The sequence below is a fragment of the Phaseolus vulgaris genome, chromosome 8 (assembly GCF_051622355.1).
Source record: "Phaseolus vulgaris cultivar YP4 chromosome 8, ASM5162235v1, whole genome shotgun sequence".
In the NCBI taxonomy this organism is placed as follows: domain Eukaryota; kingdom Viridiplantae; phylum Streptophyta; class Magnoliopsida; order Fabales; family Fabaceae; genus Phaseolus; species Phaseolus vulgaris.
The window spans coordinates 59,284,872-59,311,261 of record NC_143505.1 but is presented as its reverse complement, the minus strand read 5'-3'; the positions used below and the strand labels follow the sequence as shown (position 1 = coordinate 59,311,261).

The window sequence follows — 26,390 nt, the reverse complement described above, 5'->3', positions numbered from 1 at the left end:
CGACGGAGCGAAACGACTTGTGAAATAGAAAATGTGAGATTTCTTGTTTGATTTACATATTTGAGACATGTAGTTATTCTAAAGGTGATAGTCGAAGATATAAATCGGTGTGAAATACCTCCCTAATTAGATGTCGATTTTCTTGTTTGGATCATGAATCTTATAGGTATAACAATTCTAAAGGCATTTGCAAACAATGTGGAGTGACCAATATTTCTTACTAGAGTCTGGAGACTATTTTTTGTTTTTTTTTTCAAAAATTATTTTTAGTATGTGGACATTTCATCAATTTGACATTTCACTATATGTAGAAGCTTTAGAAATGAACTTAAAAAACCTTCTCGCTGATACTATAATCACAAGAATATTACTAAAGATTAAAAGGATTTGCTGGCAACATAGTATAGTATAGAAGAAGAAGAGTAAGTATGTAAAAAATGCATGAAAAAAAATGGTTGTTTACATGTTGAAATTTTCCAAATTTGTGCATTTAGTTCCATTTAACCTAAATAAGAAAGAGAAACATCAACACCTTTGCATTAGGATATAACATAATTAGCAGCAAATCCTAAAAGTAGAATTAACCAACGACAGAAAAATTTAAGAATGTAAATATTGCAAAAGTAATTTCAAAAGTATACCTACCTACCTACCATCCTCCTCTATGTTTTAGGGGGAAATAATGTTAATTGTTAATAATTTGAAGTGGTATATGAAACTAGGAATTTTCAATATCAATAATGGTGATGCTCTTATGACCATATATACATAAATTATCTTTTTCCATTGATGATATCACTTCTTACTTGAAGAAACATAAATATGTCCATATTCACGGAATGAGGACAACCAAAATAACACTCCTCAAACACAGATAATATAATTATTTTTTTGTTTGGACCATCCCTAGCACACGCCAAAAATTAAATCATCACCATATAGTTGAATATGCAGAATGACAAAAAAAATTGTATACGTATTCACTTAATATATATAATGTTTATCATATATTCATACGTGGGTTTGACAAATTTAATGATATCATGCTGTTTAAAATGTATTCCAATTTTTTTTCATGTAGGAAAATTAATATGATTAAATTACAGTATAATCTGTATATTTATTTATCATTTTTCAGTGTTTATAATTTTTATTTTTTTTCATGCAACCCTCACACTAAAACCTTTTTTAAAGATAACTATGTACATATTAAAAAGGACTTTCGCGCACTTAATTAGTATTAATCAAATGGTAGTGGATGATATAGTTTGAGATAAATAACACTAATTTTAAAACTTGAGTATGAAAATGGATTAAAAAACTATATAAAACAATTCAAAATTATAGGATAAAATTTCTTTATATATGTCGTTCATTATACAGTGTTTTTCCACTTGCTTGTAATTATTTAATTAGGAGAGAAAAATGAGTAGTGGGTTGGTTTTAATAATAGAAGTAGTAGCTATTGATTTGAAGGGAAAAGATGGAAATAATTGTGTATAACAAGTGAGTTCCAATAAGAAAAGACATATTGTTGCATTTCGAATAGTGCATGCATTATATTTCAGGAGCCAATCTTCCTTGAAAGTGTTACGTGTTGCTTTGGTTTTTACTATTCTACTTTTTCTTTGTAAATAATCAAATGAAAAAAAAAACCCGAAAGTGCACGATTTAACGTTGGTAAAAGAATAGTTGATGAAACTACAAGATGATAGGCTTGTAATTACGTTCAAACGTGATTTTTGGATTATTTTACAACAATATTCAATAATTAGATTCCAATCCTTCGTTCATTATTAGATACACGTTGTTTTTATAAAGATTGAAAACATGTTTTAAGTTAGATTCCATTAGAATATTACGTCAATGGTGTAAAAAAATTACTTATCATCCAATCATATATTTGTAACTAAGACAATATTGTGAATGTGATTTATGAATGTGGTCCTATGACCGCATTTGTAAATACCAGATTTACGAATGCGTGCTGATCAAATGCGGTTCTATGACCGCATTTGTAAATTTAAAATAGCCGCATTTGTTTTACATATCTGCACTAGTGAATTGACTTTTATAACAATTATTTTACATTGATGTATAAGAGTTCAACTTCAAAGTTTATAAATTTGGCACAATTATTAATCACACGTATAGGGGTTTAAAGCTTGTTTTGATTTGAATGATTAAGAAGATAAAATTCTACAAGTCTTTATGTTTGATTCAAAGGGTATATATATAACTCAACAAGTTACCACTTTGTGCTCTACACGGGACCTTTCCTAGGTTACTACCTCCACAGAATCTCACTTTTTGAGTTCTTAGTGGTTTTTGAGTGTGATTACCTCAATAATGTAGAATAAAAAAAGCATGTATGAATTAAATTCAGAGACCAAAAAAAGTCATGATTTTTGTGCTTTCCGTGGGTTGTTACAAATAGTTATCGGGTTTGATTATCTTAAAGAAAATATCGAAACAAAGAAACATAGCATTCAAGTGGAATGTGAAAAATTAAAATCACGTTATTTCTAATCAAACTACTAATATTTCAGGAAAACTCTCAAAATTGTATTGTTATCCGCAGTCTTTATGATGTAGTAATTGAGGCTTTAAATACAAACAAAATTGATTTTTCAAAGCGTGAGTGATAACTGTTTGTAAGGACTTATTCACGGTGTATTATGTAAGTCTTCCAGATAGAACATGAACATTCTGAAAATGTCCAAGGATCAGAACTAACAAGTTACTCTTAAAAGATTAAAAACACAATAAACCCAAAAATATTATAATTTAAAAAGAATGAAAGTAAAGAGGAAAGGAGGAAGAAGAAGTGCACGGTGGTGAGTATTGTGAGGAAGAAGAACAGGAAATATGGTATACGGTAAGAGAGTGAGATTGAACATTCTCGTCCCTCTTATTTATAGGCAAGGAGAGAAGCTCAAAAGCCCACTAAAGGATGAGAAGGAGAGTGTTGTTCCGGCAGTTCGGAGGTGAAAGTCAGAATTAACACCGGAAACGTGTCGGTAAAGGTGGGAGACCATCACAACAGAAGGAAGAACGTGAAACAAGTCTTGCAATGTTTCAGAGGTTCCTTTCAATCTCAAAGGCACGAACTCGAAACTGCAAACGGGTGGAAAACGAATCGTAAAAAAAATGAAAGAGATCTCGCGATGTCCGTCGATCTGCAACGTCTCTGTGGAACGTGCACTACAACGGTTCGTTTTGTTCTTCAATATATAACATAGTTTTACAACAAATTATTTATATATTTAGTAAGATCACAATCGGTGTATTATCTTATATAGACAACTCATAATTCATTAGTAATATTTTTTTCAATCTCTCTTCAATAGAAAAATCTCAACAATATTTAACTTACTATATATAATTAATATATTAAGTTAAAAATTGAATTGTTTGACTATTATTTGAGTTCGAGGTTTAGCGAAAAGATTCTTGATTAAACTAAATTAATCTTAAACAAATTTTTGTGATGCTAATAAATCACGTCTCATACATTTATAACTATTAGTATTAGTTGATAAATAATAGCACTTTGTATATTTTAACCAAGTGATTAAGGAATTGAAACATGATGGTGGCTTTGAGTACAGAATGAATAAATTGTAAGTACAGTTTATAAGTGTTCTTTGAATTCGTTATAAATCTCAATACGCTATTCCTAGATTATAAGCAATAAAATGGAAAGTGTTTGTGCAAAATGAGGTTTTGTGATAGAATTGAAAAAGAATAAATGGAAAGTGTTTGGATTAATTTCCGACAAAGAAAAACATTGGATAGTGATTAGTGGTAGAATATGCAGTTGGGGTGAAGGAAGGCATGCATGCACAAACACAGCCTTAGGCACAGGCTTTACAGCAGAGTGGATTTTGTTTGTTGACTTCTTCATTGGCACTACCACTATGTTAGCTTAATGGGAGACCAAGCAATGGAAAAATGTGGCAGAAGATGAACAATTATGAACCCAGCACTCTTAATAATGAACCAATGCTTTGAATTAATGAGTGTCTGTGTTTTGGATAATCATTGCCTCTATTATTGATGCTGTCAATCATAATAAGCAGAAATTAATGAAACAAAATTTGAAATCTAAGTTGGAAAAATGGCAAAAAAAATAAAGCTCAGATGTGTCACGATTCTTCTGAAGATCAGAGGAGTGTGATGGACCCATCCATCACTGTGGACACAGATTCATCATAGCTAATGAAGTGCACCAGCCGGGAATCGAACCCGGGTCTGTACCGTGGCAGGGTACTATTCTACCACTAGACCACTGGTGCTTTTATTTATATTAATCTCCCTTATAGTAATTATTTTATCCTTACCAAATTTACTTTTGTTTCCTTGCATAAATATAATAGTTAAAGTCTCAAGATTATTTCACCTAGTAGAAATAAATCTTCAAATCAATAATATGTTTGTAGTGTTATTTTATGAAGAAAAATATGTTTGTAGCTTGGAAAAGTAAGAGAATATTTAGAGAAAACCGTTTGAACAGATAATAAAAGTTTTAAAAGTGAATAATTATATACACTAAATAAAAAAATAAAAAAATCAATTTTAAAGATAAAAAATAATTAGTCATTATATTCACTAAATTAAATATTATTTTAAAGATTATAAAAATTATTGATATTTAAAGTAGTTTCTATTATTAATAAAATTTATAAACTAATTTTTAAATTGAAATCTAACTAAATACCAATTATTTTAGATTTTAGCTAAAATCTTGATAGTTAATTAGATATTAATTTATAAACTAATTTATAAGATTAAGTAACTTTTTATTAAAATATGTATTATATTACTTTAAATACTAATAATTAAAATAAGGTCACTGTTATGTAGTAACTTTTTATTAAAATATGTACATAATATAATATGTTAGTGTGTAGATTTTCTATTTCTTATTTTTTTTATTTGTAAGCGTAAATTTTATGTATGATATATATGTGCGTGTTTTTTATTCTTAGTGATTCATCTAAACTTATGTATAAAATATATTTGCATTTTTATTTTATATCAAAGAATTTATTTTGAATTAAAGCAAAAATATAATAATAATTTTATGATTAATGCAAGTCTCATTAAAGTTGTTTTAAAATAAAACATAAATTATCAAAAACATTGTAATATCTATACATAATTACATAAATTTATCAAAATATAAAATATTTTGATGAAATAATAATTGTGGTTGCGATAAATGCATTCATATAAAAAAGTTAAACAAGAGTTTGATCATAATGTTATGATTATGTAGTGTCGATATATGAAACACAATTATATATAAAAAAAAAAATAGAGGTTTGAGCATAAAGATGTAGTTGTAGAGCGTGAGTGATGTGCTTATGTATAAAATTAGGCTTTCATTCATAGGAGTGTGGTCATGTTCAAATGGGGTGTTGGATGTGTGCTTATGTATAAAATTAGAGGAATTTCAAACATAGAACTGTGACCACGTTTGTGTGGATCGAATGTTTATCACTATGTCAAAACCTATAATTGATCATCAGAATGCAACTCTTTTCTACCTAAAAGTGTAACAACCTAAGCACCGCAATTCAATTGTGACTTGACTCACTTGACTTACACCACATGATAATTAATTTCACCTTAAATAATCTCCTCCTCAACAATTTGACCCTAAGGATGTGACTGCATCAACATGTGTGTGGAAGAAGCTCATACAAAAAATATTGTGCCAATGATTTTACCATAGGGTTGTATTTGTATCAACATGGTGTAATATGCATTTATATAGAAAATTATACTAAATTATCCACATGGGTGGGGGAGATGTATAAATATAGAAAATTGCACTTGATATTGATATTCAACCACTGGATTGTATCTATATCCACATGAGTGTGAGAAACACACTCATATAGAAATTTATATCAAAGGTTCAACCACAACAGTGTGGCTATGTCCACATGGGTATAGGGGATACAGTAATGTAGAAAATTGCACTAAAGATTCGAAGAAAGGGTGTGGTTATGTTCACGTGTGTTTGAAATCTCATATATAAAATTATACCAAAGATTTTACTAAATGAGTTATGATTGCATTCAAATGGGTGTGCAAAACACTAGGTATGAAAAATGAACTCGTCTCTGCCGGTATTATTCGAACTCATCCCAAAATTGACAGTTAATCACCACATTGACTAGGTATGGGTATGGGTAATACTCATTTTTTTAATTGGGTATGGAAACAGAGATGGGTACTAATCCCTATCCTCACATTCATCATCATTTTAAATTATTAAAACACCTTTAATTATTAGGTAACCTAAAAACGTATATTAAATTATCTTTGGTTCTTAGTTTCGTAACATAATTATAGGTCATACATTTCATTATTTTTACTATTTTCCAGAATTATTTGAACTTTATTGAACTGTTATTTGATACTCTAGTTTGATATTTATATAATTATAATTTCTTGATATTTAACATTGGAGAAAAAATGTGTATCATTTTGACATTAAATACTTGATATTATCATGTTTTCTTTGTTATATTTTTTATTTTTTATTTTTTATTTTAAAAAATATTTAATTAATATTTGAAAGAGTAAGGGGACATGTACAAAAGTATACTCGTTCCTCGACGGGATTGAGGATGACTTGAAAAGCTCATACCCATTGGGTGTGGAAATGGGTTGAGGATGACATGACATACCCATTGGGTATGGAAATTAGGATGGAGATAGACTTTTACTTCAAGGATGTGGATGAGATAGTCAAACATGCACTTGTTCCGTCCTGTTGCCATCCTTATGAAACACATAAAAAATTTGTGTTTGAGGTTCAACCACAGGATTGTGGCTGCATCCACACAAGTGTGAGAGGTATACTTATGTAGAAAATTGCACGAAGTTTGACCATAGGACTCTTAATCTTGTGGTGTGGGTTTGAGCCTATGATGGAAGCCAAAATTTCTTACTAAAAACTGGAGTGTCTTTGTATGAGCGGTTGGAAAAGTAAAACCTTTTTAGTCAAATTGTGGATGAAGAATGAGCTTTGCAAGAGTTTTTCCAAGTATTAACTGAAAGTTCACTTGTAAAAACTCTTTGACACTCAAATGAGTAATATGCCATAGGTTTTTTTGACCATGATGGGGTTATTTTTTTGGTTTTTACCAAAATGGAGTCCGTTTAAAAAAAATTACAAATTTAGGCAAGTCGTGCCTAATTGGGACGACTTCATATGCAGAAATCGTACCAATTAGGCACGACTTCTGCCATGTCATACTAAAGTCGTGCCAACTTGGCACGACTTTTGCCCTGTCATACTGAAGTCGTGCCAACTTGGCACGACTTCTGCCCTGTCATACAGAAGTCGTGTCAACTTGGCACGACTTCTGCCACGTCATAATTTTTTTTTTAATTTTATTGTTTATATATTGGGTAGTAAGTTATGTAATGTTAAAAATTAATTTGATACATAATTTTCTAAGAGTGTTAGTTTTAAGGAACAAAAAATTGGATAATTGTGTATGAATTATGTTTGAATTGAATGAATAAATACATAGATAAAGAAATTGAGGAAATTAATAATCAAACTAGAATTGAATTTTATTATTAAGCTTGTTTGTGCGGACAATTGCTTCTATTGTAACCTTCCGTTCTACAATATGAACATTTTTTTTGGCTTATTTGGAATTGAATCATCCATTTCGTTACGAATGCGTTGAGTGCTAGGTCTTCCTGGTTGATGTCGACGCATGATGGGGTCAAGTAAGAAATTTGGTCCCGTGTAAGTAGACCAATAATCCTGATTTCGAACTGGATTAAATTGGACCTCATAAGCCTTTAAAATATTGTGCAGACTGTATACTGGGGCCACAAATGTCGTTACCTGTAAATGACAAAATGAGCAAACACCAATTACATGTGAACAAGGCAGATGTAAAGCTTGAAATTCCCCACAATCACACCACCATTCATATATTTAATTGTGTATGTTATTGGGTAGCGTCGATGTTCGATAGTCATCATATCTTGTACGTCAAAGACTGAATTTTCTCGGTCATATCTTTGCACAGGGCACATAGCAGATTGTGCTTCATTCTTTCGTAGCAGAGCGACTATATCTTCTGGGAATTGATGTTCAGCTCGCAACATGCATTGTATTTTGGTCGCTCGTTCTCCAAATGTCGTCACCAGCATCTCATAATGAAGCCAATAACAACGATGATGAACATGTCGTTGATGATCCTCTTCCACGAAGACCTCGACAACAAATACGAAGACCACATTATGTCACGTCTTCCCATAAATAATTTACTTCTAGTTCAACTTTATAGTTTTATTTTATATCTTGTAATGAATCTTACTAATTTGTTTAGTTTTAATTAATCTCTTCTCATCATTACGTGTTCTGTAAAATCATTACTTCTCAAGCTATTTATTTTGCAAATTCACAACAATAATTCTCTATTTATTTTCCAAATACAATAAATTTTCATTTATGTATTTATTTCCAAATTCAATAACAATTTTCTTCATTTTTTAATTAATCAAATAATCAAGTTATTGTATTACATTACCGTCAAACATGATCCATACACGATTATCCAATTTTTTGTTCCTTAAAACTAACACTCTTAGAAAATTATGTATCAAATTAATTTTTAACATTACATAACTTACTACCCAATATATAAACAATAAAATTAAAAAAAAATTAAAAACTTGGCACGACTTATGCCCCGTTTGTTAGGAATCCTCAGTGGCGAGCCCCGACTTGCTTAGCCCTCAGAGGCCAACCCGCTCTCCGGCGAGGATGCCCTACTGAGTCCTTCCTCATATGACAGGGCAGAAGTCGTGCCTAATTGGTACAACTTCTGCATATGAAGTCGTCCTAATTAGGCACGACTTGCCTAAATATGTAATTTTTTTAAAATGGACTCCATTTTGGTAAAAACAAAAAAAAATAACTCCATCATGGTCAAAAAAACCTATGCCATACTATCCTATATGCAGGTAAAGATTACATAAACACGGATTTTGCAGAGAATTTGTACTTAATGTTAGATTAATATAGAATTTGGGATATTCGTACTAATTTAGGTCTACTATCACAAGAGTCCAACATATCTTAAGATAGGTTGACCAATGTCAAGTTAAGATAATATTTAATAAAATTTATTACTTTCCATTTCTCTGCATATCAATGACTAATTTAAATGTTGAAGAACTCTTCATAAATACTTTTACACTTGACTGAGGACCAAAAGTCAAAAATCTGATAGGAGCTGACAAAAAAAACTGAATATTGTGTGCGTTGTATTCTTTCCAACCCATAGAAAACATAAATAATTGAATATATACTTTCCACAATATGTATGCTTAATCAATTAATTTATATATATATATATAAAAGATTACTAATCACACTTAGAAAAGAGGAAAAGCTCAGATGTGTGGAGACGACTCGTCTGAATGAACAGAGGACTCGCCTGAAAGATCACAGGACTCGTCTAATGAAATAATCACATGAATGTGATAGACCATCCTCACATGTGCACACACAGATTCATCATAGCTAATTAAATGCACCAGCCGGGTATGGAACCCGGGTCTCTACCGTCGCAGGATACTATTCTACCACTAGACCACTGGTGCTTCTTATGCCGTCATTAACTAAGTCTTTATCTATACCATACATTTTAATTCTAATGTTTACTATCCTACTTTTTTACTTTTTGTTTACAAATTTAAATATCTAAGTCTTTGTTAAATAAATAAAATGAAAACATATATAAAATTGAATGTTACAATTAAATTATATATTTTATATGAAATCTAAAATAAAGAGATTAAAATTGTAATTTTTCCTCTGCATTTCCTTGGATATTTTATAAATGAGGCCTCATTCATTTGTATTTTAAATAAAGTTGATAATTGGTGCATAAAAACTTCCATAACATTTTATGTCTGAGGAATGAGATTCGATTTATTTATTTTTTCCTTCCAATTTTATTCTTGACTCTTTTATCTTTGACCTAGACTGTTTCTTCCTACACCTTTATACCTTCTTCTCCCACCTCCATAAATTTTCGGATTTTTAAAAATGTCCCTCTATAATATTATGGATTATGTAATTTGAAAGTTATTTTTTAAATTTGTAATTAACTTTCAGATTACATAATCCCGAAATCCTTTTTTCATATGCATTATTACTTTTCAGAGTACATAATTCGGAAACTAATTTATGAAGGTGACAAGAAGGATAAAAATGTATTTTCAAAAATTATGTATAGAGGTGTCAGAGCTGCGGGAAGAAGAAATAGTCTTTGACCTATCATAATTGAATACGGTAAATAGACTATTCAAATTGGTTTAAATAGAAATAAATTTTCAAGCAAAAGAAACCAAACAATTAACTTTAGTTGCAGAAAGATTTAAAAATCAGAATTATAACTTCCCGTAAAAAAATTAATTTGTAACTAATCATTTATTCTCTGAAAATAGCAGTCTTTTATCTTCAATATACGTTTTTCTATAATTTAGTTCCTGAAAGTTGAAAATTACTTTCTAGTTTTAGCATTTCTTGAACTTGAAATTTTCACGGAATAAGTTACAGAAAAACCTACATTCAAACATTTAATGTAATCGTTTGTTTCTACGAAATCGTATATAAATATTAATAATATAAGAATAAAAATCAAAACATTATTCACGACAAAGAGTAAGTACCAAAAAAACTTGCACTTAGGCTGAAATATTTTTCTCCAGCCAATATCTTTTAATAAAAATACCAAAAAAATAATGGCGCCCCCCCTTATCTAGAAGGAATTAAAATTCGATAAATGTGTTAAATAATATAGGCTGATATAAAAATTATTAACTACTTTTCAAAAAAAAAAAAAAAATTATGCCACATTATACTTATCATTAAATCAATTAAATAAAAACCATTAATATATAAAAAGTAAATACATAATTAACTTAATAATTTTTAATGTTATTTTTTTATTATTTAAAAATAATAATATTTATAATATTTTGTAAAAATATTTACTTCATATATTAAAAGTACAAAAAAATATGAAATGAAAATAAAAAAAATATATTAAAAATAAATTTTACATGTTTAAGTATATTGCATCCTTTTAAATAATACAATATTAAAATCAAGGAAAAAAACTATTTATCATGTATTTTTAAATGAAAGTAAATTGTGTGATTTCCTTATTTATTAAATTAATAAATCATTTGATAGAATTATGTACTTCATACTGATATAATTTTCCTAATTTATTATAATTCCTCTTAATATTTCCCATTTACCTAATTAAGTCAGTGATATAAAATAGAAAAATATTTTAGATCTAAATGTAAAAATTATATACAAGAACTAAAAAAGTCAATAAATTTTTTATATTTATTTTAAAAAATATTGGAAAATGACAAATTTGAGTTGTACTAAAAAAGAAAAGAGCTACACCAAATAGGCTGATAAAGCATCCTACCATGATAAGACTATATTTTATGTACAACGATAGAATCTTGACTATTGTTAAAAATACAACTTACATCCAAACAAAAAATATGCTAATTCTTCTATTTGTATCCTGCTTTTGGCTGGATTAGATTCAATCAAGCCTACGTCTATTAACAAAATCTTATCATTATGAGCAACACAACATCATGATTACTACTACCGCGCATTTTTCTGGGAGGCATCATCAAGGCAATTCGAATGGCCAAGAACTCCACCAAAGACACTGCTGTCATGAACAAAAATAAGTATAAAATATCACATTAATTGAACAATACTTCGTCTCAATTTATATAAAATTAAAGACAACATGTTGCTAGGAAAAACATCAGCCACGCATCAATCATCTATATTCAGATAAAGTAACATCTGGGGCTGGGCTAATCTCACCAAGTGAAATCACAAAATGAATCCAATAAGTCATTGTACTTTACTAAAAACACTACATTCACGATAGACAAAAAAACACTTGAAGGTCTTGTGTAACGCTTCTATTGAAGTTTTCTTCAATCCTCTTCCAACTCTTTCCAGAGTAATTTTCTTTCAATAAACTCTAACTGTTTTCTTTTCACGTAAAAGACTAAACAATCTTAAGAGAGACTCCGTCATCTTTTCCTCAGTACACTACTTCAGATTTCATATATCCCTGCTAGATAATAAAACACAATTCAACACCCAATCTATCACATTGCATCCACCATGTTCAACAGGAAGCAAACAAAAACGACCAGTAAAGATTTAGGTGAATCACTGATATTTCTCCAGTCGCCTCTCCTCACTGACAGCATTTCAGCCATTCAGACCTTTCTTCAATTTTGAGATCATCAAGCAAGGTCAAGAATAAAATCGGGCGAACACCCAAAAGCCAAGGAAAATACTAAAATATACTAACGGCAACTGACTGAAAATTTTGGGTATCCATTTCAGTAAGATATCTAAACTTTCTGTTGTACACTTCAAAGCTACAAACAACAGAACAGAACTATAAACTCAACCTCAGGAAATCACCTGATATATACATCCCTAAAAAATGAAAAATAAAAACGGATGCAAGAGGCAAAAAAAAGAAACCAGAATATACATGCACCTTTTGTACAAAGGACCAAATGAAGCAAAGAGAGAATACGGAAAACATAACACTCGATCTAGTTTAGTCTATTTCGTTAGTTTCTAAGGCTACTCCCAGCAGTTTTCTACTTATTTGGTACTCTCATTTCTATCTGTTCACCAAATCTAGAAGAGACCCAGTGTTGAGGGAAGCTATCTTCATTTTTGAGACGAATGCACATTGTTCTTACTTCTTACTTCTTACAAAATCGCCATCCTTGGTAGCACCTGCTGAAAGGTAGGGAAGTCATAATAGTTTCCATGTATTGACCATTACTGCTAATGCTATTACATATTCACCATCCTTCACTGGCACTCAGTGGGAAAGTGGAGGAAAGTCATCTTCATTCTTCAAACGATAAGCTTGCACGTCAATCCTGAATCTCAAACCAACACCCCCTTTAAAGGAGAGGAAAACTAGGAGTACAAACTATAATTTTAGTGCTTTAAGCTCTAATGAAAGTTGCTACCATTTAACATCATAAATAATCTCAATAGCAACAAAATAATCAACACTGGAAGAATTATATTACCTTTTGGAATCAACTGCAGACAATGAATTAGACTTCTCCTCTGTCACCACCCCCGTGTTAGGCACAGTGCCCCTAGATGTAGAAATCCCAGAGTCTGGGTAATTGCCCATATCAGCTCTTGGGGCTACACGAGGCTGAGGGATTACAGATCCAGATTCTTGTTTCTCAGATGAGTGAAGGAAACCGTTAGCATAATGTGACCCCCATGTTGAAGGTTGAGGGAAATAGGTTTCAGATGATCTTGTTTTGGTGCTACCAATAGTAGAGTATCCTTCTAGAGAATATTCAAAGGTTCCTTCCGCAGACAAATTCGTTTCTTGTGGAGCTAGGGCCAAGCCATTGTTACGGGTATGTCTCTGCAGATGCCCATGAGAGCCTGGTGCTTGCCCCCTTCCCCTTCCTGGAATTGGCCTGTTATCCCTGAATGGACGGGAACTCTGCAAAATTAAAAGCTTAACAATTATTAGATGATGACTCAATCACTAGAAAGTATGTGTATGAATAGATTAGAAGTGTCCGTCCAATTTTAATTACCATGTTGGGAAAGTATGCGCCTGTTCCTCGAATTTTCCTTTTTTCTTCTGAAGCAAAAGCCGTCATTGGAAGAGTAGGATGATTGATGACGTAAACTTGTTGCCCAATTACACAATTTGAGTTTGCTTGAGAACGAATACTGTGATTAATTTGTACACATTGACGAACAGTTTCCCATGGATTCCTATTTGGGAACTTCGGAGATCTAGGAGGGCTAGGCACAACAGGAGAGACAGTATAACCATTACACATCTGACCATATTGTAAGTTTCCAATGTGACTGTGATAATCCCCAGTAAGGTCCAACAACGACATTGAAGCTTCAGTACCCCCAGAAACATTGGTAGTGTATCTATCACTATGAAAGAAATTATTTTCAAGGATATTAGCATATGTTGAAACAGCTGAACCATAAGATGCCATATTCTTTTCATCAGTATGTGATCTGGGAGAATTGCTCACCATACCTTCATCAATAACAGTATTTAGAGCAGGTTCACTGTTTGAAATATTATTTTCAATTTGCCCATTCGAACAATATGACAAATCATTAGCACTTGCTATATCCAATACCCCAGATGTTGCAAAATCCCTAGAATCTTCACTAAGCTTAAAACTTGCAACTGCATTTCCATCCCCGGAGCAATCAAAGAACTCCCCTGCCAAAGAGGAGGCATCTTGTATTTCCTCTCTGCTTTCATAATTATGTTGATTTCCAGGTTTGTCATCCTTTTTAGATGCTGTAGATAAGCTCAAAACTGACTTGTCTACATTCAACTGAGTGCTTCCATGCCTTTCCAGCGTGTTTGCAAAGAACCTAATAAGCTCATCTGCTATTCTATCGTCTGGTAACATAAGAATCCAGCCAAGTTTACGGGCACCATACTTAAAAGCACTGCGTATTCGGAAAAAATTACCTGAAAGAAAAAAGAATAATGCAACCATCAGGAAGAGACATTGAACAAAAGCAAGGCCTCTATAACTATTTTTTTTATGCTTCGTGTGTCCATGGACACTATATAAAACAAAGCATATATAGCCTCAGTACTGTTGCAGTGACAATATTTGTAAAGGTAATACAATACTATTACTGATTTGTAGTACAGTGGAAGCAAACAACACATTAGTGAAGTTCACCGATTTACTGCCAGCCCTATAGCATCACATCATACTTTGGGTACAACGCTCTTGATGTAAGAGTGCCTTAGCAATTATGTTACCAAATTATAAGTTTAAAATAGGTTTAATTACATTTTTTATTCTTATAATTTACCTTGACTTTGATTTTGGTTTCTATACCTTAAAAGTATAGCTTTCTTTAGTTTCATTCTGTTCACCTTTTGATTCTCATAGTTTTGTAACATTTAAATTTTTGTTCTTATAGTTAACAAAACATTTATGTTCATAGTCCTCTTGTACATCTAGTGCCATATTGCGGTGGCAAGGGAAAAAACCTAAAGAAAACGAAACTATAGGGGGCAAAACCAAAAATTATAAAGTATAAGGAAATAATCAAGGTAAAATCTAGGGGACAAAAATGTATTTCAACTTAAAATATAATAACATTGGTTTATCCATACATAACTGTTCTTACTTTCAATTGAGAAAACAAAATCTAAATGAAAGAAAAACATAAGTGCATCAAAATAGCATACACAAAAAGTATGAAGTAGATGCATCAAAGACCATACAACATGGTTTTAAGCTTCTTTGCTTTTATCAACTTTCTAGTAGATGCTAATTTGACATCACAAATCTTTGATTGACTAAACTTTTACCAATTATCATTTCTTCTAACAAGTACCTCCATAAGAATTATACTAGTGTGACTTGAGAGAATTGTCTACACTAAATTTTCACTCTGAAGGGTGTCTACAAGGAAAAGGATACCTTCCAAAAAGCCATTCCAGGGAAGGCGAGAGATCTCAACATAAGGTGGGAGATATGAATACTGATTTAATGGTGCTTTCAGATAGCATTTCTTACCAAAAATGATGGGTGATATGGATACCATGTCAGATTCAATGAAGGATGACTCCATCACCAAGGGAATTAAGATTAGGTTTTAAAAGCAAAGCATTAAAATATACCACCTAAAGATATCAAATTAGATCAGAGACAAATTTCAAAAGAATCAAGAGTCAGATTATTCAAGTAGAATTTTTACAAGGCCCTGTGTGGAATTTTGGACAGACAAAGTGTAATAAGAACCATGGGAGAACCACAACACAAAAGCTAGCTATTATATTTGAGAACCCAAAGAGGTATAAATAAACCCCACATTAGAGTCTCGTTCTTTCGATGTGAGGCTTAAGTCTCATCCACCACACTCTGCAGCCACGTCACTCACACTGACTGGCTGAGCACTAGTCCTTTGACTAGGACCAGGAAACACTGTAATGCTGGCATCACCAATTAGCAGCAGAGAAACATGGTAGAAGACCAAGGTAACAATGGATAAGAACCCAAAGAAAGTCACAACACAAAAGCTAGCTATTGTAGTTGGAGCGCCCAATGTCTTACAAACCCCCACAGAATCCCATACTTCCAATGAAGGACTCTTGTCTCATACCTTGCAATTGAATCCTAACTAAGTGCTTATTCAATTAGAGTTTGACAACTCAACTGCCACAATTCATGAAATGCTTCTGGAGAAAATGAGCATTTGGGGTTTTGATAAATCATTAAAATCAATAGCACAGCCAAGTGACCAAACCCAAAACTGCCGATCTCCATTCTGAAGTGTATAAATAAAAATTAAACTACACACACAAATTCTTATAAACTTAATTTGGTTATATCTCTAATCGATATGGAATCTTCAACATCCTCAAAAGAGAAATAAGTTATCCCTAATAAGTTCAATGGTAAATATTATCCCCTTAAAAAAAATTAAAACAAAACAACCTTTAAAAATCAAGACAACATGATAAATCTAGGTAAAGAATATCATTAAACACAATTCAGTAGTCATCAAGACTAAAAGTTAAACATTACATGCCTTTATTGACACTCCGGCCAAGATTGTTGTTTTCCTTCAATGGATCAATGATGTTAAGATGTTTCTGGGGAAATACACGCAAATTTAAATCGGGCCCCCTTGATGGTACTGAGAATGATTCCACACAGCTTCTAATGAATTCTTCAGTCAGTAGGGTATTTCCTCCATTTTCAGGGCCCTCGGCTTCACACAGCAAGAAACCAATAAAAAACATAAAGATGCAGGACAAAACCAAAAAGAAAAAAGAAAAGAAAAATATGCCTACCTACTATATTAGGCAGAGAAGATTTGCTAACTGGTCCCTTCAAACTAACACAATAATTGTCCCAATCAAATTTGCTGAAGTAGTCCAAAAATCTGTAGAGAACCTGGAAAAGGGCAGATCACAAAATTCTTACTGAAAGGATGCATCACCATCATCATATGATGCAGATTTTCTTTTCCCTAAGCAAAAGTACGATCCAGGCATACTTGATGGAGAACTTACTGCTAGAGGACCATCTAAGGATACATGAAACTGATGGAAAATATATAGAACCAATGTTTCCAAAGCATATGTTGAAATCAGACCATGATGAGCACCCAGTACACGGCTCTCATAATAGCACCAAGCTTTAATCAGGATAATACTACGTTTGAAAAGATGATCCTTGGCAACAAGTCGATCAACCTATAGATTAAAAGAACAGAGTTTACTTAATACCATACACCAGGAACACATGCTATATAATATTATAATTTACAATATAAAACAAAAGGTAGACTCAAGCTGTATTAACAGCACTCGACGACATGTGGATGCATATAGATTGCAACAAATAATATTTGTTTCTAAAGTCTAGAGACTCAAATAAAATAAAGCAAATGGAATAAAAAATAATTAAGCTATCTGAAATATAAAGCCAGGACGAATTGTAAATTGTAATACCTTCTCAAGAAAACATAATGTACTGAGTCCTCCTAACTGATTGAAAGAGATGTCTACAACAATATCCTGTACTATGCATTTAACAAGCTTAACCTGCAGAAAAAACATATGAACTATAAAAATATAAACACATTATTAAATAAAAAAGAAAGAAAAATCAATTCAAAAATACTGCACCAAAGACGCCATTAGGCATCATTGATAAATAAAAGATTTCAATAGGTATAAGGAATACTGAAATATAAAAGCTATGTCCACAATAAGCTGGCTAGCAAAATCAGCCTAGCACATCAACTGAGCAAAGTTACACAGATACACTTTTTGCTGTCCTTGTATGATGAGAAAACATAAATAAATTTCAAAAACCAACAAGAACTGGCAGGTGCTGCTCTAGATCTAGTCAAAGCTGCCAAAATACAGTAAACTACCTTCACATAGATTGAAGAAATAAGTTGAGAAGTAGAAAGACATTTTCATAACATACTGAGCAAATAGCACAAACAGAACATACTTAAAACTGACAGCTTTGGAAAAGAGAATAGGGGGTAAAGGAAGAAGCAATTATTTGGATGCTTCTAAACGACTCAAAGTTTCAATACAGGGGAAAAATGATTGGGCCATACTTGAGAGTGAAATCTATTCTCCTCCAAAAAAATGTAAAAATAAATACAGATCCAACTTTTTCCAAGTTCATGAGTCATAACAAGTTGACAACTCTTTATTTCTAATTTACTAAGGCAGTTGGCATAAAATAAATTTAAACTAAAATGCATTCAATTTCTGATAAGGCATCAATTAAGAAAGCGGAAATAACCTCTGCATCAATGAAACGAACATCCTTTACTTCATATTCAGCAGCTTCATTATTTTCCTCTCCATGAAGAACAGCACGAACATCAGATACCAAACCATCCTCAATGTTTTGACAACTGAGTGCAGTTAAATCAATATCTCCATCTGGAAGGTATGTTTTTAATGGAACTGATCCATATGGAAAAACCTGTAATGAATAATGTATAACATCAATATGTATATATACCACATTAGAAAGAATCCTGTCAATCACTGCCTGAAATCAAGAAATTTTATTCGTCAAAATCTGCACAACAATCAGCTGCACTAAATTGAATAAGCCCTTTAAAAGAAAAAAGGCACAAACCACCAGCCTTGGTCTATATGGCAGTAATATCTTCTTTTAATTCAAAAGGAAATAAAATAAAAACAAGAGATCATTGCACGCTGATAAAAACTCAAGCACTTGGGGAACTCACTCTTAAAATCTAGTTGTTAAGAGGAGGAAGCTACACACTCAAATACTTAATTGAACATTAAAATCCAGTTAAAGGGGGAGAACTAGGCACTTACATACTATACCAAGCATCCCATAATACCTGAAGTGGGACTTAGACAACCATAATATTTTAGTCCCTATCACATACACCCAATACAACCATTTCACTGGAAGGTATCACTGGGTAATAGGTTTATCAATTCAGGACCTTCAATGTCAGACAACAGAGTAGTACCTTAGGCAGTGTTCTTGTTCAAGTAAGTCATGCCTTTAGAACCTTACTGATTATAAAATAACTGAAACACTCCAAGTTTGTTAAACTCTAGAGAAGAGAGAAACCTTGAGCTGAAACCGTGTGTTTCTGAGACAATACGGATGATTTATTTATATTGAGAAAAATGAATCAATACAATAAATAGAAGAGATTTGATATTCACTGTTAACAAAGATATATGAGAATAAATAAAAACATTCTTATTAATACATATAAAATCTAGATATTCTGGATTATATAGGATCAGCTCCTTATTGACAAAGTCATTTGAGTACATAACCATGTGTCAATGGATGAGGGTAGCAAAACACCCTTTGTTAATTGGACTTTCTCCACTCCATTTATTACTATAATGTTATGCTTGAGTAATTGGCAAATAGTTGTCATCCCAAAGAAAATACAGAGGTATTAGAAGAAAATATCAAGGGAACTATAGGAATTCGGAGAAAAAACCAATCAAAATTTAACTAAATTTAAGAGCATGGAAGTACAAACAAAAAATATGAATAATGTTGTGCTTGGAATCACAAAAAACGAGCAATCTTACTCGATTTTGAAAAAAACAATATTATGTTTAGATATCAGCATAAAAAAAAAGACTTGAACTGATTTAGAAATCAAATTCCATGTTTGCTTAGATAAATTGATTTTAAATCACATTAAAGATTAGATTAATTAACTTTAAATAATTAACTTAAATCAAATGGCAATTAAAATAATTAAACTCAAATCTACCCAAATCCATTCAATTTAAAATATTTCAATTAGTACACTACAAAAAATGGATCTGCTTTTCCAAATCAAAGTCAATTTCTATGGTATAACTTCATAACAAATTTTATCCTAAATAAATTATTTTCATAGATCAAATCAACTCTTGATTCTTTTAAATATTTGATTCAAAATATACTCTAAAAATAGTTATTACAAACACAAGCCAAATGATGGCTAATAAACAATAATTGATGTAGATAAAGAAAGCTACAGACAAGAACATAAATATTTGTTGGGTGCAATGCTGTTTCTGATACATAAACTAATTGGTGCCTGTCAACCGACAATATTTTTATAGAATATATTGCATTGACCTCTTTGATTAGCACTTACTATACATAAAGTGTTAAGAGACCTCACATTGATTAGAGATTAGGACATTTTAGAGATTAGGACATTTCATAGTTTCTAAAGGGATGCAAACCTCACCTTATAAGACAATTTTATGAGGTTGAGTTAGACTTAAAGTTCACTTCTTAATAAGGTATCAAAATCATTTCAAGTTTATCCTAACGATTGTTTGTTTGGCTTATCAGGTTACCCGCTATCGAGTCGTTATCAGACCACCCATAATATATAGTCTCATGTACGAGTTGATAGCCTCAGCGTGAGAGGGTTGTTGGAAATCCCACATTGACTAGAGATTAGGACATTTTATAATATATAAGTGGGTGCAAATCTCACTTTTTATGAGGTTGAGGTAAGCTTAAAGTCCACTTCTTAATTAATATGGTATCAAAGTCATTTCGAGTCTATCCTATCATGTGTTTGTTGAGCTTATCGGACCACCCATAATATATAGTCTCACGCACGAGTTGGTAACCTCGGCGAGAACGAGTGTGTTGGAAATCCCGCATTGACTAGAGATTGGGACATTTCATAATTTATAAGTGGGTGCAAACCTTACCTTATAAGCCGATTTTATGAGGTTGAGTTAGGCGCTTAAAGTCTACTTCTTAATATAAAGTAAGAGCTATAATTTCTTACACTCTTAGAAAATAGATTTTAAGCCACTTAACCTCACAAAACCAACTTATAAGGTAAGTTTTACATCTACCTATATATTTAAAATTACGCATATCTCTAGTTGATACGAGATCTCTAACATAAACAAACAAGGGTACAGGGGCATAAAGACAACATATTAAATAAAAAAAAGGATATTAGTGCTATTTTGCAAACCCTAAACCCTAAACCCTAAACCCTAAACAAGGAATGTGTTAGTGTAATGAGTCACCTCAAAGGAGATCATTGTGATTTCCCTTATTTAAATGGAAAATTAATGCAAAATAGTTAGATATCAGACCGTTTGCGATTTTTACTAATGTTGACACCTTTCTTAAAGCGTGTGCTTTTTACCTATCGCCTCAAATCAGTTATAAGTTTACATGTTGCAAACAATAATGCATAAAAGGGAATGTTAGGAAAGTGCATTTTTGTCATAGATACAAAAGCATCAAACTAATATATGCCAAAAAGAATTATATTCATATCAAACATTTATTGTTTTAAAATATATATTTGCTTTATTTTATCTCCAGTTTTTGAACACCAACAAGACATTAATTATTTCTTCCTATAATTGTCTCTTGAAATCAATAATAAGCGAAATGAGAGAGCATTAATGGAATGATATAGTAAGAGGTGTAATATAAAACCATCCACATGGGATAGTTAGTTCATGACATGGAATCGAAGCTTTTAGTACCTAGTGGCCTAGAGTTCAATTCTTCCCACCTCCATTTTTCTAATAGAAACTTAAAGTATACCACAATATAAATGGACCTACACCCTATCCACGGTTGGCATGGGGGAGAAGGTGGCATTAGAGATGCATCAATATCACTCTTGGGTCTTTACCTAAAAGCTTAAAATTCTGGATGATAGGATATGGCACCAAAGCCTATATGAGCAAGTCTCTAGATTCTACTTTAAATTTATGGAAGCAGTTTTGCAAATTCCAACACAAAATTGTGCATTCCAATGCATGAATTGGAAAGGAGAGACTTGTTGCTTCCGGGAAAAAAGTACTTCCAAGCTGGTCAACCAATGTTATCAAACTCGAAGATCGGAAGGGTGGATAAACATTGTAACTCAATGATCATAAAAAGATCAACACAAATCACAAAATCCTTCCAACAATGCATAATAATTATATTTATATACATCCCATATACATAAAAATAGCTTATAGTAAAATAACAATAATTCATAATAAGTAATTAATCACAACCAACATAAAATAATATGCCCAAACACACTAAAAACAGGTTATGATAATAGGCCCAAACGTAAGGCCCATTTCAAGTTGACCCGCAAGCCCAAACCCCACCTTCCTATCATTTTGTTTCTTTAAATGTGAACCCTAATCACTCACCTAACCATGTGACTAGACTCTGCCACCTCTATAACAAACTAAAACCTCATCACCTCTGCCACACTTGATGCAAGACTCATAACAAGCATGGAAGGTGCAAGAAGGTGACCATAAATTCTTAATGACATTTTTCATGATCTTCTCAATGCAACACCGTCACATAGCACTTTCATTGAAACCTGCAAAGGTGACAGCAACATCCGACAACAATGTTCGCAACATTCAGTGATAGCAATGGCGATGTTCAACAACAACATCAATAGGAGATACAGGATCATCTTCATTTGTCTCAAAGAAGCGTATCAGAGGGGATCAACGATCCAGCACTTTTCTGCTGAAGCCATGAATTGCATAATTAGTGGTTCCCTGAGCAACTTACCGTGGGACCCACCCAAAACTCATAGGATTATTCGAGTTAGCAAGTTAACTCTAGCAATTTTCACAACATTGTTTTAAACTTTAATCCAGACGTGCACTTAAGCTTTTGGAATATTTGGTTAGTAACAGATAATATTTCATGCATAATAGCAAAGTACAATCAGGGAAATGTAGTTATTTTTTCTAGTAAGAGGCCTATTGAATGCCTTTCTTAATCCTTGTGCAAAATCCTAAAACAACAGATATTTTGAAAGAGGTAGAAAAACACATGTAATGTCAAATGATTGCATGTTAATATAAACAACCAGAGTTGCTATGGTAACCGAGCTTAGTTGTCAAGAACTTGCTGATTATTCATATCCAAGTAAAAATTTAGGAATGTCTTAAATCTAAAAATATAATTAATAATTTATACAATGCTTGACAACTCACTTTGATACCAAACCTGAAAAAATGAGTACAAAATTAATGCCCTTCAACAACCGACTCCCTCATCAAATAACTGATTTGCTCATTTTCACCGCATTTCTCATACTCAAAAGCATGATAGAAGTGGAAACAATACAACAGGCACTTGAATTCAGCAAATTTTAAAAGTTAAAAGACGCAACACTGCCATCAAACAACACTTAATCAGTATAACATTACCATAAGACACATTCTTAAATCAGAGACAGAATGGATATGTCAAAAAAGTGGACATAAGTCATTAAAGACATAATAAAGCACTTCAATTCACCTAATCATGGTGACAAACACATTCATATAACGGATAATAAATACATAGCAAACAAGTTGTAAAATGCAGCTAAAAATATTCAAAATGCCTCTGAAGTGTCCAATAACTGACATTAATACGAGTCCACCGTCGGTAAGTAACAGAAATAACATAACAAAACGAACATAACAACTATTTCGAAGTGTTCATGCTTACTCTGTCCCATGGTTCCAACCCACAGCAAAAGAATTCAAGACATAAACAACTACACTGCCTTTTCTTTTCCATTTAGCTGCCCTAATCACCAGTACCAAAAGTGAACTTGGCTAATGCAGCAACTTCTTTACCATCATCAATTCAGCATTGCAACTACCACAATTCCTAATAAAGAAGTTGTCATTTCTCATCAATGTCGCCCTAATTTCAAAAGCAACGCCATCAAAACAACACAAACAACTCCAAACTCGTGGCCAACACCTTCACAATCATCAAAACCATATAAACAAAACCTAAACAGCGAACAAGCACGCCAAGATCGTTAAACTGAATCCAATACAAAAAAGAAAAGCAAACATCCACGCAACCAAAACGACGTCGATAACGACGACCACAATTGAATATTCATGAGAATCGAAGAGAGCGAGCAGCATCACCTCGCAGCGCGCGCCGTACCGAATGAGCCTCTGGACGTAATCGACAACCTCCCTCCGCCTCCGGTCGGCGGCAAGCGTGGGCTGTATGCTGCGGAGAATCTCGCCGGTAGTTTGCTCAGCCGCTGCCCAGGCATCCGCCACCACGGAGGACGGATCGGGATTTGAAATCGGAAGCGGCGGAGACGGCGGCGAGGACCCGCACGGGCGATCCTCCCCGAAAACGATGCCGTTTGCATGAAGATCGCCCATGACTGTCGTTAAAACGGGCACAACCCGACCCGGAATCGGAGTCCGGGGCAGAGGAGAAAGAAAATAAAACGAAAAAAAGAGAGCGGTGGTGTGAATCTAGCAACAGTGGCGCGTGTATGGTTTTTGAAGACGGGAAAACGAAAAGCGAAACGAAGAAAGAAAAGGGAATAAAAAAAATGGATATCTTTCTGCCAAGGGAGCGAAAACCCAATAAAACAAAAAAAAATGAAGACAGAGAGAAGAGGGAAACAAAGGGCTCGTCTTGTCTCATACTAGGCTCCTATTTCTGATTTTTATGAAATAATAAATGGACCAATATTTGGGCCTTGGAAAAAAATCATTTAGTGCATATCATGAATCAAGAAAATGGTTTTTCATTAGTCAACTTCCTGAAGTCATAAAAACAATTATGGATTTATTATGATAGGCATAGGTTTCTACTTTTCTTCTTCATTCTGTTTTTAGGGTTTGTAATTAACTTGCACCCAATGTAACGTGGACCTTGGTTGTGTTGTGGTGAATAGGTGTTGAGTTGTCAACAAAGATAATAGTAATCTATAACTTTATGTAAAATGAATGTGTTGAGTAAAATAATAAAATAATATGTGTATTTTGTAATTTGGATGTTATTGCATTGAAGTTTAAAATTCTCACCTTGTTACAAAGTTAAGTGATTTTAGTTAATAAAAATAGAGAGAAAGTATCTATGTGTAAATAAACATAGCTTCATATTCAGATTATTTATAAATGAACATCAATTATGCCAATGTTATTTTTGGTTGATATTGATGAAAACAAAATTAAAAAAAAGAGTTAATTAAGAGTAAGAAAATTATAAGAGATAAGTTCTTAATACTCTAGAAGTACATTGAAACTGGAAGTTTTGTTAATAATAATGATATTAAGAAAGAAATTATAAATAGAAATACTAATATAGAATCACATATAGATAAAGAAACACTTTATGATTAATGGTTTATTTTCTTTAATAATATTTAGATTAATTTATGGTATATCCTTTTATTATTAATTTTTTAATATAGTCTTTAATTTATTAATGGTGATGCTTTTTATAAAGCATTAGTGTTAAATAAAGATGATTTTTCATAATATTCTTTTTTTTCTTTTTTTTTTCTTCTTTGTTTGTTTGTCTTGTTGAGAGGGAAAAGGAAGATCTTATGGAGTTTTCACTTTATTTTCTTCAATTCTTCATCTAATGACATTTTTAAAAAAAATGTAAAAATAATCAATGATCAAAACTATGAATTGTTGTCATATAATATTCAATTTAGAGTTTTTTTTCATGTTTATAAGTTATTAATGTGTGTTATAATTATTTAAATAATTGGAGTTGTTGTGAGTGTTCCAATAAGTAATAGGGCAATTTCAACATATATTCCAAGTAAAATTTAAATCGAGTTAAATGGAAATGTGAGTTGACAAATAGGATACACAAGTTCCAAAGAGAAGTGATTCAAATGCAAAATAAAATAAAAAATTGAGTTACAACATAAATATATTTGATCCTATAATATCAAACTCAAAAAAAATAAAAATTCGAACAAATGAGTTGGTAAAAACAAGACAAATACATTTTTCAAATAAATAACTTAACAAATTATTTTTACATGAACATGAACAAACAATTATTTATACATACAATATTAATTACAACTATTTCAACGTGTAAGAAAACCACTTATTCATTAAAAGAATAGTTATTATACTTGCATATGTAAAACACGTCGTTATTCCATAAATACATCGTAAAATAAAGTTCAATAGTAACATAAATTCATTATCATGGATGTATATGACTTGTTTAGGATAATGTAAAATAGAACAAATTACAAAGTTTAAGATTTTATATAAACATATGGAAAAAACACTTATACACCATTATATCAATAATCAATTAAATGACTTTCAAGTTATATGGAAAATTTTATGTTATTTTTTATTATATTATGTCAAACTGCATCTTCTTATAACTTTATTTTTTTTCCTATAACTTTTGTTTCTATCTATAAATCCTCTATAACC

At 31.9% G+C, this 26,390-nt stretch overlaps 1 protein-coding gene and 2 non-coding genes across 6 annotated transcripts; all 3 read right to left on the bottom strand.

The window, feature by feature from the left end:
* Window positions 1-4,135: 4,135 nt before the first annotated feature.
* LOC137827333 (small nucleolar RNA snoR114) lies at window positions 4,136-4,221 on the bottom strand. The gene has a single exon (XR_011083724.2). It is a non-coding gene; the product is annotated as a small nucleolar RNA snoR114 (small nucleolar RNA).
* Window positions 4,222-4,227: 6 nt separating this feature from the next.
* Window positions 4,228-4,298, bottom strand: TRNAG-GCC (transfer RNA glycine (anticodon GCC)). Its single transcript has one exon. It is a non-coding gene; the product is annotated as a tRNA-Gly (tRNA).
* Window positions 4,299-11,387: 7,089 nt separating this feature from the next.
* LOC137823747 (uncharacterized) lies at window positions 11,388-24,690 on the bottom strand. Of its 4 annotated transcripts, none has more exons than XM_068629002.2 (9): window positions 24,099-24,690; window positions 18,448-18,633; window positions 17,634-17,726; window positions 17,193-17,375; window positions 16,971-17,073; window positions 16,706-16,888; window positions 13,705-14,621; window positions 13,171-13,607; window positions 11,388-11,756 (listed from the first exon to the last, which is right to left on the bottom strand). In XM_068629002.2, the coding sequence occupies exons 1-9, from the start codon at window positions 24,345-24,347 to the stop codon at window positions 11,690-11,692; spliced, it is 2,418 nt and encodes an 805-aa protein (XP_068485103.1). In that variant the 5' UTR covers window positions 24,348-24,690; the 3' UTR covers window positions 11,388-11,689. The 4 variants fall into 4 exon arrangements, with proteins under 4 accessions (XP_068485103.1, XP_068485102.1, XP_068485105.1 ...); XM_068629001.2 differs by having other exon boundaries at window positions 11,388-11,759; window positions 24,099-24,621; XM_068629004.2 differs by lacking the exon at window positions 11,388-11,756 and adding an exon at window positions 11,766-12,176 and having other exon boundaries at window positions 24,099-24,621.
* Between the last annotated feature and the right edge of the window lie 1,700 nt (window positions 24,691-26,390).

Excerpts from the sequence above, each read along its gene's own strand:
- LOC137823747 (XM_068629001.2), bottom strand. The coding sequence starts at position 24,347 with ATGGGCGATCTTCATGCAAACGGCATCGTTTTCGGGGAGGATCGCCCG. Across the intron at positions 14,622-16,705 it reads TGGCCGGAGTGTCAATAAAG|GTAATTTTTTCCGAATACGC; the intron begins GCATGTAATGTT and ends TTTTTCTTTCAG. Across the intron at positions 11,760-13,170 it reads TCTGCAGTTGATTCCAAAAG|CAGTGTCTTTGGTGGAGTTC; the intron begins GTAATATAATTC and ends TGTTCATGACAG.